The following is a 15,288-nucleotide window of genomic DNA, read 5'->3' as shown; positions in this document are numbered from 1 at the left end:
TCAAAAGGAAAGACAGTAAAATCAAAGATAGAAGAGGGACTCATTACCTTAGGTCAGGTTCAAGTTGACAGCAGGATGTTGCAAGGGGGTAAAATCCCGAGGGACAATCCTCTGAAACAAATTTGTCCCAGAATAGGCGGACATTCAGGCCATAGTCAATTGTTCGTGGTAGGCAATCTGGGTCAGCATACACTTGCCCAATAATCTGGAAAATTAAATTGTTCCTTTTAGCTCTCTAAGGAAGAACTAACAATTCATACATGAAATATAATTGTAAAAGCACAAATGGATACTACAGAGCACTCAAAGGCACTCTGGAGCTAGTGACAGGGTATTTCAGCCATTTTGTCTGATAGGACACCAGGGCTGAAGAGGCTAAAAATAAGACCTCTCTCAGTAGACTACTTATTGATTTTGCTTTGTTATTGCGCCATGGCACACACCCAACTTCTCGTTCTTTTTACTGTCAAGACAATCACCGTGGGCCAAAAAAAAAAATTATCTATTGCAAAGTCAAGTGTCAGGGCAAGGACCTTGCATATTCCCTTCACAGCAAGGGCCAGGGAACAGAAGGGAGCCCTGGTGCCTGCCCATTCACCAGCAGCGTCTGTACAGAGTGCTTGCTTTTCTATATGTAAAGGTTTTTTTATGATTCTTTAAAAAACAAATTTAAGGCAGCAACAATGCAGATTTCTACTTTTGTAACTGAAACCTAAGCCTCAATACAGTTTGTAAACTTCACCAATCAGATCGTCTCGCAAACATTGCGTCTTTGGAAAAAAAAAAAAAAAAAAAATCGCCTTTTCTACAAAAAAAACAAAACACCCTCATTACAGGTCTGTTGATGGAAAAAAATAAAGTCACAACACTCTAAATACAGTAACCCAAAACAGAAAGAACATGTACTTTTTAACCTATTTCCTACATAGGTACATCTTATTTGGGAAGACGTTCCCATTCATGGACATAAGTAAGCTTGTGTGCCCAGAGTGACCACCGCAAGAGCTCAGCTTAATCCACATTCAAGCACTTGGATTTACTAGGTTGGGTAGAAATTTTTATTTTTCCAAAAAGTTCTAGCATGTCAAAGTAGCAACACATTAAAAAAAACTACCGTAAAATAAATCTAGCATTGTAGTAATCGTAGACCTAAACAAAGCGGTCTTATCATTTTTACCACAACATGATTCATGGTGTACAAAAAAAAAAAAAATTCATAAAAATTTTTTTTGAACTGCTGTTTTTTTGGTCCATTCCTAGGTCTAAAAATTAAAGTAAGCCATGAATTTATCCTGTGCTCTACAATGAGTACTTACGTTGGGGTTTCCAGCTAAATTTCCAAAATACGTGACTCAGACAATTGCCCCGGCAGACTATTCACTTTAATGAGGCAGATGGAGACACTTTGCACGGCGTATGGCCTATGTTACAGCAGTGTCCGGCCATGACATACATCTCTAAATCACCACTGTTGGAACTGAAGCCATCTGGAGCCTGAAGTGACTTGATCTGCCATATTATAATGAAAGGTTCAGTCAAAGTTTCTGTCTAAATCACTTTAGTGACGTTTATGAAAACTAGACACATAGCAAATGTTATTTAACTTATTGAAGAGAATGGGAGCTGATCTGCAGTGCCGGCGGCAGCCACTAAACAGTGCACGGCGCTGTGCTATTCTATTCAATACACAGATGACATTTAGCCACATCTGAAGGCGAGAAGAGAACGGCTGATCGGTGGGGGTCTTAGATGCCAGATAATCATCTCTAGGTCATGAACATACGAGTAAAAGTAGTGAACAATTTTTTTTAAATTAGGCATTATTCATTTTACTATATTCTGATGGTCAGTGTGATTGCTATGACACAAAAAACTTCCTTTTACGTGTTTTTTTTTTTTTTGCATAATAAAATTAGCTGTTCTTGTGTCTCTAAGTTATAAAAGAAAAAAAAATGCAAATGTTGGGAGATTGTACCCCTGAATAGTAGTCTTCATACCTCACACAGGACAATCCCAAATGAAAACACGTCCACCTTCTCATCATACTGTTTACCTAGTATTAAATAATAGAGTAAAATCAAGATATGCACTATATTGTTCCTGGTTTTCTTACACAAAAAGGTTTTGATACCATTACCATTTAACATTTCTGGTGCCATCCAATATGGGTTGCCAACCACAGTATAACGCTTCCGGCGGTTAGTCTTCCGTAGTGTTCTCTTTTTTGTGGGTGGCTTTTCTGGAGGAGGCCTGGGTTTCTCTTCCACAATAAGCCTGGAAAGGCCAAAATCTGCTACTACCACAGTGCCATCCTACAAGAATTGGGCACAAACTAGCTGAGAACAAGATTTATACACAGAAAACATAAAAAGTGGAACTGGAGATAGAGCAACGGGGGGAAATTTTGCTGAAAATGAAATATTACCAGTTTGATGAGACAGTTGTGCGAGTTGAGATCTCTATGGATGATACTCATAGAGTGAAGATATGCCTAAAAAGAAAATGACATATTTCTAACATTAGTTTAAAGGGGTATAACCATCTTTTAAAGCGATATAGCTAGGATGTGATTTTTGAGGGTCTGTTTTCGGGACCATCAGTCCTGAGAATAAAAAAAAGTTGCCAGGTTCATTTAGCATTGCGTCCCCTTCACAGCTTTGCCCAAGTGTCTGCTGTGCAGGGAACCTCAGCGTGGCCCCATTTCCCTACATGGGTCAGGAGCCCACCGCTGTTATGTCAGTGTTGCCCCTTCAGCCTCAGGATCAGAGTGGGTCCCAGAAGAGGATGCCACAGATCAAACTGATGGAACAGGAATAGCCTCATCAGATGTCACCAAACGACCACCGATACGCCTTTTAACGGCGGTAATTAAGGGTACTTAAATCACAGCGCCGTTAATTCACAGCGCTGTGGAGAAAGTAAATAGCGTCCCCCAGTGTCGGATTTTCTCCGGGGTCTCAGCTACCCCTGGCAGCCATGAATCGGGTCAGTTTTTACCGACCCCGCTTTTGCGATCGCCTTTATTAACCCTATATTATTATTACATCGCGATTTTGCACTTAATTTCTCTTTCCTCTGATGTGATCGCACATCAGAGGAGAGAGAAATAAGGTCCCCGATCCCCCCTCTGTACCTCCCGGTGGTCCTAGGTCCCTGCGGCTTCCTCCGGTGGGCGCCGCCATCTTGGATCCGGAGGAAATGGCGGGCGCATGCGTAGTGCGCCCGCTGGGAATCTGCAGGCTCCGGTCGGCAGATTCCATTAATTCATTCATTTTGATCACTATGATAAACTATCATAGTGATCAAAATAAAAAAAAAAAATAGTAAATAGCCCCCCCGTTTATCAACCCCTTAGTTAGGTAAACAATGAAATAAAGAAAATATTTTTGTTTTCATTTTTCCATTAGGGTTCGGGCTAGGGTTATAATACGGGTTAGGGTTGGAATTTGGGTTAGAATTAGGGTTGGGGTTAGGGGTGGAGCAAGAATTGAGGGGTTTCCACTATTTACCAACTTTGGGGATGTAATTTCTCCTGTTACCCTTGGGAAAATAAAAAAACGGGTGCTAAAAAAATCACTTGTGGAAAAAAAAAAAAAAAAACTATTTTCACGGCTCTGCGTTATAAACTTCTGTGAAGCACTTGGGGGTTCAAAGTGCTCACCACACATCTAGATCAGCTCCTTCAGGGGTCTAGTTTCCAAAATGGTGTCACTTGTATTTTTTTTTTTCACTGTTTAGGCACATCAGGGGCTCTCCAAAAGCGACATGGCGTCCAATCTCAATTCCAGCCAATTCTGCATTGAAAAAGTCAAACGGTACTCCTTCCCTTCTGAGCTCTGCCGTGCGCCCAGTGGTTTACCCCCACATATGGGGTATCAGCGTACTCAGGACAAATTGCACAACAATTTTGGGGGTATGATTTCTCCTGTTACCCTTGTAAAAATAAAAATTTGGGGGCGAAAAGATCATTTTTGTGGAAAAAAAAATGATTTTTTTATTTTCACGGCTTTACGTTATAAACTTCTGTGAAGCACTTGAAGGTTCAAAGTGCTCACCAAACATCTAGAGAAGTTCCTTAAGGGGTCTAGTTTCCAAAATGGAGTCACTTGTTGGGGGTTTCTACTGTTTAGGAACATTAGGGGCTCTCCGAACGCAACATGGCATCCGATCTCAATTGCAGCCAATTCTGCATTGAAAAAGTCAAACGGCGCTCCATCCCTTGCGAGCTCTGCCGTGCGCTGAAAAAGTGGTTTACCCCCAAATATGGGGTATGGCGTATTCAGGAGAAATTGCACAACAAATTTTGTGGTTTATTTTCTCTTTTACCACTTGTGAAAATAAAAAAAATAGGTTCTGAAGTAAATTTTTTGCAAAAAAAAGTTAAATGTTAATTTTTTCCTTCCACATTGCTTTAGTTTCTGTGAAGCACGTAAAGGGTTAATAAACTTCTTGAATGTGATTTTGAGCACCTTGAGGGGTCTAGTTTTTAGAATGGTGTCACTTTTGGGTATTTTCTGTCATGTACACCCCTCAAAATGACTTTAAATATGATGTGGTCCCTAAAAAAAATGGTTTTGTTAATTTTGTTGTAAAAATGAGAAATCGCTGGGCAACTTCTAACCCTTATAACTTCCTAACAAAAAAAAAATTTTGTTTCCAAAATTGTGCTGATGTAAAGTAGACATGTGGGAAATGTTATTTATTAAGAAATTTATGTGACACATCTCTCTGATTTAAGGGCATAAAAATTTAAAGTTTTAAAATTGCAAAATTTTTGCCATATTTCCATTTTTTTCATAAATAAACACAAGACATATCGAAGAAATTTTACCACTAACATGAAGTACAATATGTCATGAAAAAAACAATCTCAGAATCAACGGGATCCGTTAAAGCGTTCCAGAGTTATAACCTCAAAGTGACAGTGGTCAGAATTGTAAAAATTGGCCTGGTCATTTAGCTGTAAAATGGCTCTGTCACTAAGGGGTTAAACTTACAACAAAATAACAGGTAAAGAGTTCAGACTTACCATGCCACATGAAATGTCCTTGGAAAAGGAGACCTTCTGCTGCCAAGGACACATGTCCTAAACAAGGCAGGATGGAGGGGAGGAAACAAAAACCTTTTAAGAATTAGCCACATAAACATAAAAACCGTGTACTCAAATAAAACCTAAATATTTACTGCAAGAAAACTATTCTAATTAGAAAGGTCCTCTCTACTCCATCACTGGGGCTCACCCCTCTTAGGAAATCCTTTAGGGTGCCACATTCTATAAATTCAGTCAGCAGGTTCAGCCTCCGATCCTTATAGAGAACCCCAATAAAACGCAGAACATTAGGATGATCCAGTGACCGCATGACCTTGACCTGGGAGATAGAAAAGATAAAATAATTTGTTTTCTGGTGTGACAAATTAATTGTTTTTCCCTTCTTTCAAGAGGCGTGACTTTTTTATTGACAAAGCCATATGGGAGCTTGTTTTCTCTAGGACGAGTTGTAGTTTTCAATAACAACCATTCATTATAATTCACCATGATGGTAACGACAAGCGCCTTCAGCAGGAATCCAGTATGCACACAAGCACTGTCAGCCATGCAGTTAGAGAGATTGACAGTGGCATCTAAATAGTTAACTGCAGCGAGAAGAGCTGAGGTCTGGCCATGGCTGTTAAGACACAGATGCCCTCTAGTAAATTTACCAGGCATCTGCTCCTGGCCCACTCCACACAACCCCACCCGCTCATGACAAATATATCCGTTAAGGGGTTAAAAACTACAACAAGACTATAAGTAACACAGACCAGATCCATTATCCTACCTACCTCAGTAAGGAATGTTTTTTGGGTCTGTTCATCAAACTGTATCAACTCTTTCATAACCATCACTTTGCCAGTGGCTCTATGTATGACCTGTAGAAGCAAAGAATACAGTGCAATACAGTAAGCTATGTCCACAGGATGCAAAATGCGCTTTACAAATATAACTTTTAAAAATTACCTTTATAGCTCGACCAAAGAAACCTTTTCCTAGTTCTTCACCGTGAAGAAGTTCACATGGTCGGAAGATCTGCTGAGGTCCACCGGCACAGCGAAGAGACTCTGAGCGAGACACACAACGGGTGTCTTTGGGAGAGCAGGGTCCAGAGTAGCGAGTGTTGCTGTTACTGCGCCTGAACAAAAAGATGTGTCAACGTCTTTGTCATGAACACACTTAAAACTGGAGAGATATGGACGTCTACTGAAATGTATGATCTGCTCTAACAATATTTTTATTAAAGGGAACCTAACAGAGCCCCCATGCCCTCCTGCATTTGTATACTCTATAAATGCCCTGCCTGACAAGCCCCCATGCCCTCCAACCCACAAGCATTTGTATACTCCTCGATAAATGTCCAGCCTGACAAGTCCTTAATCCTGGATGACACATTAACAGATGTTTAAGGCTAGTTTCACACTAGCGTTTATTCGGCGCAGAGCACGGCGCCGCTAAGCCCCGCCCCCTGCCCGCCCCCTGCCCGCCCTATCCGGTCATCGCCGCCTACTATCGCACATGGACGCTTGCGATCTGCGCACTCTATCTTTAGCATAGGGTGCGCAGATCGTGCGCTGGCCGTGCGCTAGTAGGATTTTGCCGTGCGCTGCGCACTTTTGAAGGTGCGCCGTGCGCACCGAAATGCAACATGCTGCGTTCGGCGCGCACAGGCGCACCTTCAAAAGTGCGCAGCGCATGCCAAGATCCTAACAGCGCATGGCCAGCGCACGATCTGCGCACACTATGCTAAAGATAGGGTGCGCAGATCGCAAGCGTCCATGTGCGATAGTAGGCGGCGATGACCGGATAGGGCGGGCAGGGGACCGGCAGGGGGCGGGGCTTAGCGGCGCCGTGTCGAATAAACGCTAGTGTGAAACTAGCCTAATAAAGTATTTTTTACAGTCCGTTTTTAGCATGTAAATAATCTTTTGACTAGTCGAAGGGCGATTGTTTCTCTAGACTAGTTGTCCCACTCAGCATGTTATCATGCACAGGGGGCGTAATAACATGATTTGCAAGAGCCCGTGTCATCAATCGCTCTCTGCAAATCTCATGCATGCATGCAACATTCTTGCCTACATGTCATTGCTCCTCTGAAGCTGGGTGTACGTTTCCTTGGTTCAAAGGTGTACTGTGCATATCCAGAAGCGAAGAATCTCTGTTCCTGGCTGATTTTCGGCTCCTCCATGGACGATGGCATCTCCATTGCTCCCATATATGCGCATTGCGCCTCTAAACCCAAGAAGAGTACATCCGGCTTCAGAGGCGTTATGACGTGTAGCCAAGAAAGATGCAAGGTTTACAGAAAGCAGGCAATGACGAGGGCTCTTACAAATCAGGTTATCACGCTCACAGGGGTTGATAAGCCAAGTAGGACAACTAATCTGGGGAAACCAACGCCCGATCAACTAGTCAAAAGGAAATTTTCGTATAAAAATGGACTGTATACGAGGGATTTTTGATACAGTGTCTGTCATTTGCCACTAGGCACTGGAGGGCACATGCCTAGGGCGCGGCACCAAGACAGGGAAGAAAATTTTTTATTTTACCCTTTTTTTTAACCTCCGTTAGACAATCCAGGAAATCGGTTGTCATTTTGGAGGAGAGGGGGCGCACCGCCATATTCACCTCGATGTAGGGAGCTTACTGACCCAGGAAGTAGTGGCGCCGCAACTTCCGGGGTCAGAGAGGTTCCTGCATCCGAGGTGCTGCTGCGTCTGTGCATGTGAGGAGGATGCGATCATCTCTCACTGCAGACATCACAGCACAGGAGGAAGACGACATGGGAGGGGGACACAGGAGCAGGCGAGTGCTCATAGAGTTGATAATGGGGGGAGGCTGGTGACAGATGAGGCTTCTGTATACTGGTGAAATGAGACTGGTGACAGGGGAGGCTGTGCTGTTTACTGGTGAGAGGAGGCTGGTGAAGGGAGGCTGCTGCTAATACTGGTGAGACGAGGCTGCTGCTGTATACTGGTGAACAGGGGAGGCTGCTGCTGTATACTAGTGAACAGGGGAGGCTGCTATATACTGGTGAGAGGAGGCTGGTGACAGGGGAGGTTGCTGCTGTATACTGGTGAGAGGAGGCTGGTGACGGGGAGGCTGCTTCTGTATGCTGGTAAGAGGAGGCTGGTGACAGGGGAGGCTGCTGCTGTATGCTGGTGAGGAGGCTGCTGCTGTATGCTGGTGAGAGGAGGCTGGTGACACTGGAGGCTGATGCTGTGTACTGGTGAACAGGGGAGGCTGTGCTGTATACTGGTGAACAGGGGAGGCTGTGCTGTATACTGATGAACAGGGGAGGCTGTTGCTATATACTAGTGACAGGGGAGGCTGGAGCTGCTATATACTGGTGAACAGGAGAGTCTGGTGCTATGCAGGCTGGGGATTTGGGGGAGGCTGACGCTGTAAAATGGGGATTAAGGGGCATATTCCTATATAAGTTTTTATTGGTGCTATAAAGTAAAATCTACAGTAATATGCAAATGAGGGTGTTTCGCAGCACTCTCGTATTTGTATACTAAAGCTTGTCTTTATTGTCAGCGCTCTGTTAGTAAAAGTGAGTGCTGTGTAAAATCAGCGCTTACTCATTGAGGCTGGTTTCACACTTGTGTTTTTTTCAAGTCTGGCAAAATCAGGTTTTTCAGCCAAATTCGGATCCTGTCAGGATCCAGTTTTTGCCAATTCACTTTAATGGTGCCAGGAAGCAACCTGAAGTGACTGGATTCTACCTGACACCATTAAAGTGAATGGACAAAAACTGGATCCTGAATGGCTGAAAAACCTGATTTTACCTGATTTGAAAAAAAAAAAAAAAAAAACGCAAGTGTGAAACCAGCGACACTGGATGAGTGCAGCAGCGCGCTCCAAGTGTCAGTGTGGGTGCACACAATGTGGCGGCAGGCTCGCTCTGACACCTGCTACCTGTCTGCTCTTGGCTTCCCTTTGAACACCTTCAGTAAAGAGGAGGGGTGAATGAGCAGATAGCATGTCTATATCACTAGGCCTCTTCTCACTGAAGCAGTGGTTAGGTCACCTATTTTAATCTCTTGATGACTTTGAAAAGCTGAAGGTGTTAAAAAAAATGCTCAAAAGACTGAACCTGTGCGCAGCAAGTGCAGACGTTCATTCTTTTAGTGTTTAATTAGCACTTTTTAAAGCGTTTTACATAGTAAATCTGCCTTAAATAGATGTCATGTGCACAGACTCAGTGTGTGACATCAGTAACATAGTAACATAGTAATTAAGGTTGAAGGGAGACTTTAAGTCCATCTAGTTCAACCCATATCCTATCCATATCATATCCTAAGGGGCGCGGCCACGAAAAGTGCCTAGGGAAGATTAAAGGCCAAATACGGCTCTGGACACAGGTAACCATGGGTGTATGCTGCTGTCGCTAGGAGGCTGACACTAGGCAAAAAAGGAAAATAGCTCCTCCTCAGCAGTATACACCCACAGACAGGCACAAAGCCCTTCAGTTAGTGTTAAAGCAGTAGGAGAAGCAACCAAAACGCAACATATGTACCAATCCAACAACAAAGGCACATAGGCCAAATAGGTGTGCAAACAGTTAGGGAGGGTGCTGTGTCTCCCAATGAAGGCTCCAAGAAAGATTTTACGGCGAATACCAAAAATCCTTCTTTCTTTATCGCTTTATTGGGGGACACAGGTAACCATGGGATGTCCCAAAGCAGTCCCAAGGGTGGGAACAGATAGACTTACAGTAGGTCAGCCAATGCGAAACCGCCGCCTTCAGCACCTTCCTTCCCAGACTTGCATCAGACAAGGCATGAGTATGAACCCTGTAAACCCTCGCAAAGGTGTGCAAAGATGACCAGGTCGCAGCCTTACAAATCTGTAAAGCCAAAGCCTGGTGATGAACTGCCCAGGAAGACCCCACCGCCCGAGAGGAGTGAGCTTTCACCCTCGGAGGAGGCTGTTTGTCCTGTACGTGGTATGCCTCCAATATTGCAAAATGAATCCAACGGGCAATAGTGGACTTAGAAGCTGGGAGCCCCTTGCAACGACCTTCAGAGATGACAAAGAAGGCAACAGAGTGGCGAAAGGAAGCAGTCTTTGAAGGTAGACTCGGATAGCTCTTACCAGATCCAACTTGTGGAGGGACTTCTCCAAGGGATGGACCGGAGAGGGGCACAGAGAAGGAAGGACAATGTCTTCATTAATGTGAAATGAAGAGACCACCCTTAGGTAGGAAGGAAGGACCAGATCTGAGAACTACCTTGTCCTGATGTAGAATCGGAGAACAGCAGGATAATGCCGCTAGCTCAGAAACTCAACTGATGGATGTAATGGCAACTAAGAAAGCAAGTTTCCAAGACAGGAGTGAAAATGGAATGTCTTGAATGGGCTCAAAAGGAGCGCGCTAGAGTGCTCCAAGGACAAGGTTAAGATCCCATGGATCTATCAGGGGATGACAAGGAGGTGCCAGGTGGACGACTCCTTGAAGAAAAGTCTTTACCTGGGAACGAGACACCAGATTTCGTTGGAAAAGAATTGACAGAGCGGAAACTTCCCCCTTAAGAGTACTGAGTGATAAACTCGAGTCAAGACCCGCTTGTAGAAAACCAAGGATGGCAGGAAGGGAAAAGGACATAGGAACCAAATTGTTGTCCTCACACCACCCGAAGAAGGCCTTCCAGTATCTGTGGTTGATACGCAAGGATGCTGGTTTTCTCGCCCTAATCATGGTCTGAATGACCTGATGTGAAAAACCAGCCTCCCTCAGGACTGCGGCCTCAACGGCTATGCCATTAAACTCAGAGACTGTGAACTCTGGTGGAAGAAGGGGCCATGCGAAAGAAGATATGGACGGTCTGGAAGCATCCAGGGAAAGTCCATGCGCATGTTCATCAGCTCCGTGTACCAGGCCCGTTTTGGCCAGTCTGGAGCTATCAGAATTATGGGAATCCCTTCTGCCTTTATCTTTTTCACGACTCTCAGAATCAAGGGGAGAGGGGGAAGAAAGATAAGGCAGTTGGAATTGGGACCACGGGATTGCTAAAGCATCGCAACCGATGGCTAGCGGATCCCGGGACCTGGCTACGTACTGAGGAACTTTGTGGTTCATCAGAGACACCATCAGGTCGACGTCCGGTGTGCTCCATTTCTGGCATATCTGGATGAAAACGGCAGAGCTGAGAGACCACTCGCCTGATGCGAGACCCTGAAGACTCAGAAGATCGGCTGCCTAATTTTCCACCCCCGGAATGTGCATGGCCGATATGGCGGGAACGTGACGTTCCGCTCATCGCAGAATCCTTGCTACCTCTACCATAACCTGTTTGCTGCGAGTCCCGCCCTCATGGTTTATGTAGGCCTCGGCGGCGGTGTTGTCTGACTATATGCGGACCGGCCGGCCTACGAGGAGCTGCTAACGGTGAAAGGCACAGAAAATAGCCGTGATCTCCAGGAGATTGATAGGGAGAGTGGCTTCTTGGGTGTTCCAGCAACCCTGCGTTGGGTGATGTAGAAACAACGCTCCCCAACCGAGAAGACTGGCGTCGGTGGTGATGACCTGCCACTGGAGAGGAAGGAAGGACTTCCCTCGTAGGACTGATGCTGATAGCGTCCACCACGTCAGGGACTGCCTCACCTTCAGAGGCTGAAACATGGGTCGGGTTCAGGGAGACGGTCCTCTTGTCCCAAGCATACAAGAGGGCCAGCTGAAGAGGACGGGTATGGAACTGGGCAAAAGGCATAGCTTCCATGGTGGCAATCATCTTCCCCAGAACTCTCATGCAGGATTGTAGGGGGGAGAGGCGTTGGGACGCTTTAGAATGAGATCCCCTGGTAGAGAGAGAAATTTTCCTTTGGAATGAAGACACAGGCTTGGGCTGTGTCAAACCTCATGCCCAGAAACAACAGGAGCTGAGCAGGGGTCAGGAAGGATTTCTCCTAGTTGACTATTCAGCCGAGACAGACCAGAGTCTCCAAAATTATCTGTAGACTCTGGTCGCATTCTTGATGGGATGGTCCCTTGATCATAAGATCGTCCAAGTAAGGAATTATGAGAATCCCCTTGGAGCGAGTGATGGCCATGACCGCTGCCATGACCTTCGTGAACACTCTGGGGGGCAGGGGCCAGTGGATTTTGTAACAGGACATGACTATCTCTCTGACCCAGGCATCGTCGACCACCGACAACCAGGCATCCCCGGAAGAGAAGAAGCCGGCCTCCCACCCCGAGAGATTCCCGGGTGGGGGCGACCTGTCACGTAGAGGAGAATCTGTTGGCACGGGACCCTGAAGACTTGGAAGAATGACCCTTTTGGACACCAGTGAGGGGTAGGTTTAAAAGACGGCTTCTTCCTTTCCCCTTGGGCGGAAGAGCAGTCCTGCTGGGAAAAAGTTCCTGAAGCAAAAAAGGGCTGAAAGGAACGAAATTGAAGTGACCTCCTCTTATTAAAAAGACGTTTAGGCTTGGACTGGGGAAGCGAGGTGCTTTTTCCGCCGGTAGCATCAGAAATTATTTGATCTAGTTAGGACCCAAAAAGTCTAGAGCCTTGGAAAGCAAGGCCAGTAAGGGACTTTTTGACGGTGGATCTGCATTCCACGATTTCAAGCAGAGAATGCGGCGAATAGCAACGATATTGCTTGTAGCCCTGGCAGAACATCCGTCCGTATCCAAGGAAGCGGTCAAAAGATATTTGCCGGCATGGGCAATCTGGTCTGCCAAATATGCCATCTCATCCGGAAGAGCTGCCCCTAGGATACCCTGGCAAAGCATTCTTGCCCAGGCAGACATGGACTTTGCCACCTAAGTGAAAGCAAAAATGGGACAGAGGGAGGCGCCAGCTCCTTCAAAAGCTGACTTAGGCTAGTTTCACATTTGTGTCTTTGTTCAAAAACGCGCATGCGTTTTTTTTATTTTCATGCGTTCTCTAGGTGTCACATTTCACAGGAGGAATATCCTGTGAAATGCTTCTTTGTGTAGGGGTGGTTTAAACCAGTGTCTAGACATGTTTACTCTTAAGCAAACGCAGGGGTACTCATGTCCATGCATAGGCCTGCGTTCCCATAGACTAATGCGTTGTTTTGACGCATTCCGTGCGCAAGCTTTTTTTTTTTTTTACACGCTTTGGACGGACCCAAAAATGCAACATGTTGCGTCCGGCGCGTCCAGACGCACACCTGGAAAAAACGCATGCAAACGCAAGACCATGCGTATGCCATGTTAAACATAGGTACGCATGGATGTGCACAATGCACTGCACACAAAACCCCCAATGTGAAACCAGTCTTGGTCAAGGATTCTGTCTATCCGTAGAATCCTTAAGGGATACACCATATGGTAGAGACAGGAATGTCTTAGAAAAGAAACCGGTGGATACACGTTAGGGGATTTAGCCCATCTACCAACGAGGTCTGGGCTAAAGGGATAGAGAATATTGAGCTGCTTCCTTCCTGGGAAGCGCTTATCTTGTTCACAGCGTTTGGACATAATTGCTCAAAATTCCCTGTGATGAGGGAAATTCAGGGAGGGGCGTTTTACCCGTTTGAAGGAGATGGAGTACTCCTGAGCAGGTGCCTCATCGTCCTTTAGGTTCAGACTTTGGGTAATTGCCACAATAAGGCAATTGACCATATCCCTGCATCTTTGAGGTCTGGGTCCATATCAGACTCAGACTGGGAATCCACATCCGACCCAAAAGCCGCCTCCGAGGAGGGGGCATGGGGTAAAGAATGCATCCAGGAGGATGAAGAGGGGCCCGGAGAACTAGAGGAATAACTGGAAAGAGCCAGCTTCCTTTGCTTTGTACCCAATTTGTCCCTGAGAAGGTCGCGGTCAGGTGCGTGCGAATCACCATGAGAGGCGTTATAAGAGCACTAGTAGCGGTAGACAAATGCGGAAGTCGTTCCAGGACCTGGACCAGGGACTGTGAGACTTTTGTCAGGTCAGAGATTGACTGTGACAAGGCAACAGCCCACACCGGAGGGAGGGGAGTGCTCTCATCCTGGGCGTTAGAGGGCTCCTTTGGGGAAGACATGGTGGAGGGGATGCAGGACAGGAAGAAAGGGGAGGATTGGCCTGAAGACAACTTTCTTTTGCAAAGGGCTCAGGTGTAGTGAATCACAGTGGGCTTAGAGGAGCAAGAAGATGCTCTCTAGGGTTGGGCATAAGTTGAGCCTTGGGGATACTGCTGTGGAGGAGCCAAGACAAAAAGAACAGAGCCTACCCAATGCCAGGGACGACCAGCAGAAAGAACTGTGTCCCCCTTTGTGCAGAGCGTCCGCAGGAATGCAGAGAGCACAGGATATAGCCGTGTAACCCGTGTACAAAGCGCCAGTAGGACTGCAGAGTCTCCTCGGCTTGTCCCACAGCACTGCAGTCTGACGGCTGGCAAAAGATAAAGCAAGCGTCCTATTGGCTGACACGCTGGGGGCGTGAACAGCCAGGACAATCTGTCAGCCGTCGAAAAAGAAGGTCCCACTCCAATAGGCTGACACGCCGGGGGCGTGAACAGCCTGGAAGGAGAAGCTCCGTGATAGTAGCGAAAGAAGCGCAACGAAAAAGCGTGCACTGTAGTGGGGAGACTCAAAAGAGGAGGAGGAAGATGCCTTCTATTGGACAAAAAGAGCATGTGATTTAAACGTGCGACGGTGACTGGCTAAAGGGAGACAGGGAAGGGGTGCGGCCAGCAAAGGGAAGGGGAGTGTTAGCAAGTGCTGAGCCCGGCCATGGGAAAAATGGCCATGGCTGCAAGGTGAACCCTACTACTAACGCCGCCCTGTACCCTTGCGATGAAGGGACAGTGTACCCCGGGATGACACCTGCCGCTGCGGAGGAAGAAGGGAGAGACATACTTGCGGTGAGTCTCAGTCCCTCTCCAGCGATGAGGATCACATCAGGAGCCCTCTGGTAGGAGAGGGTCGCTGGAATCCGGGATCCTCCTTCCTGCACTGTCTCCAGAAGGTGCAGAAGATGGCATCAACCCCTTACAAGAAGGGGGGATGCCACAGCTGGTGACCACCATCTTCCTCGCAGCCCTCTTCGAGGAGAGGGGCGAAGAGGGGAAAAGACAAAGGACCAGCCACCTGGAATCACCCTGAAGCACTCATAAAGGTGACAGGGGATAAGGTCCTGCCTTGCAGTCCCAAGAGTGGGCGATGTGGGTGACACCACATTTCTCTCTCGGTTGCATAGGTACGGGAAAACAGGGTGAGAAATTACAGCCTGATACCCTAAGAAAAAGGGAACCTGCAAGACAAAGTGAAAAGCTTAATAAACACACACAGGG

General features: G+C 46.3%; 1 protein-coding gene across 5 annotated transcripts in view; it reads right to left on the bottom strand.

The window, feature by feature from the left end:
* LIMK2 (LIM domain kinase 2) overlaps positions 1 to 15,288 on the bottom strand; it is a 62,349-nt gene that overhangs the window by 5,735 nt on the left and 41,326 nt on the right. For all 5 annotated transcript variants that reach the window (XM_073582776.1, XM_073582779.1, XM_073582780.1 and 2 more), the window contains 8 exons: positions 5,999 to 6,170; positions 5,824 to 5,910; positions 5,241 to 5,369; positions 5,030 to 5,086; positions 2,426 to 2,491; positions 2,138 to 2,312; positions 1,998 to 2,053; positions 48 to 205 (listed from right to left, as the gene is read on the bottom strand). In XM_073582776.1, coding sequence (XP_073438877.1) covers positions 48 to 205; positions 1,998 to 2,053; positions 2,138 to 2,312; positions 2,426 to 2,491; positions 5,030 to 5,086; positions 5,241 to 5,369; positions 5,824 to 5,910; positions 5,999 to 6,170 — 900 coding nt within the window. The remainder of the gene's footprint in view (positions 1 to 47; positions 206 to 1,997; positions 2,054 to 2,137; positions 2,313 to 2,425; positions 2,492 to 5,029; positions 5,087 to 5,240; positions 5,370 to 5,823; positions 5,911 to 5,998; positions 6,171 to 15,288) is intronic.

This window comes from Dendrobates tinctorius, unplaced genomic scaffold, assembly GCF_039654945.1.
Source record: "Dendrobates tinctorius isolate UK_male_01 unplaced genomic scaffold, ASM3965494v1 ptg000073l, whole genome shotgun sequence".
NCBI lineage: Eukaryota > Metazoa > Chordata > Amphibia > Anura > Dendrobatidae > Dendrobates > Dendrobates tinctorius.
This window is presented reverse-complemented; position numbering and strand designations above follow the sequence as displayed.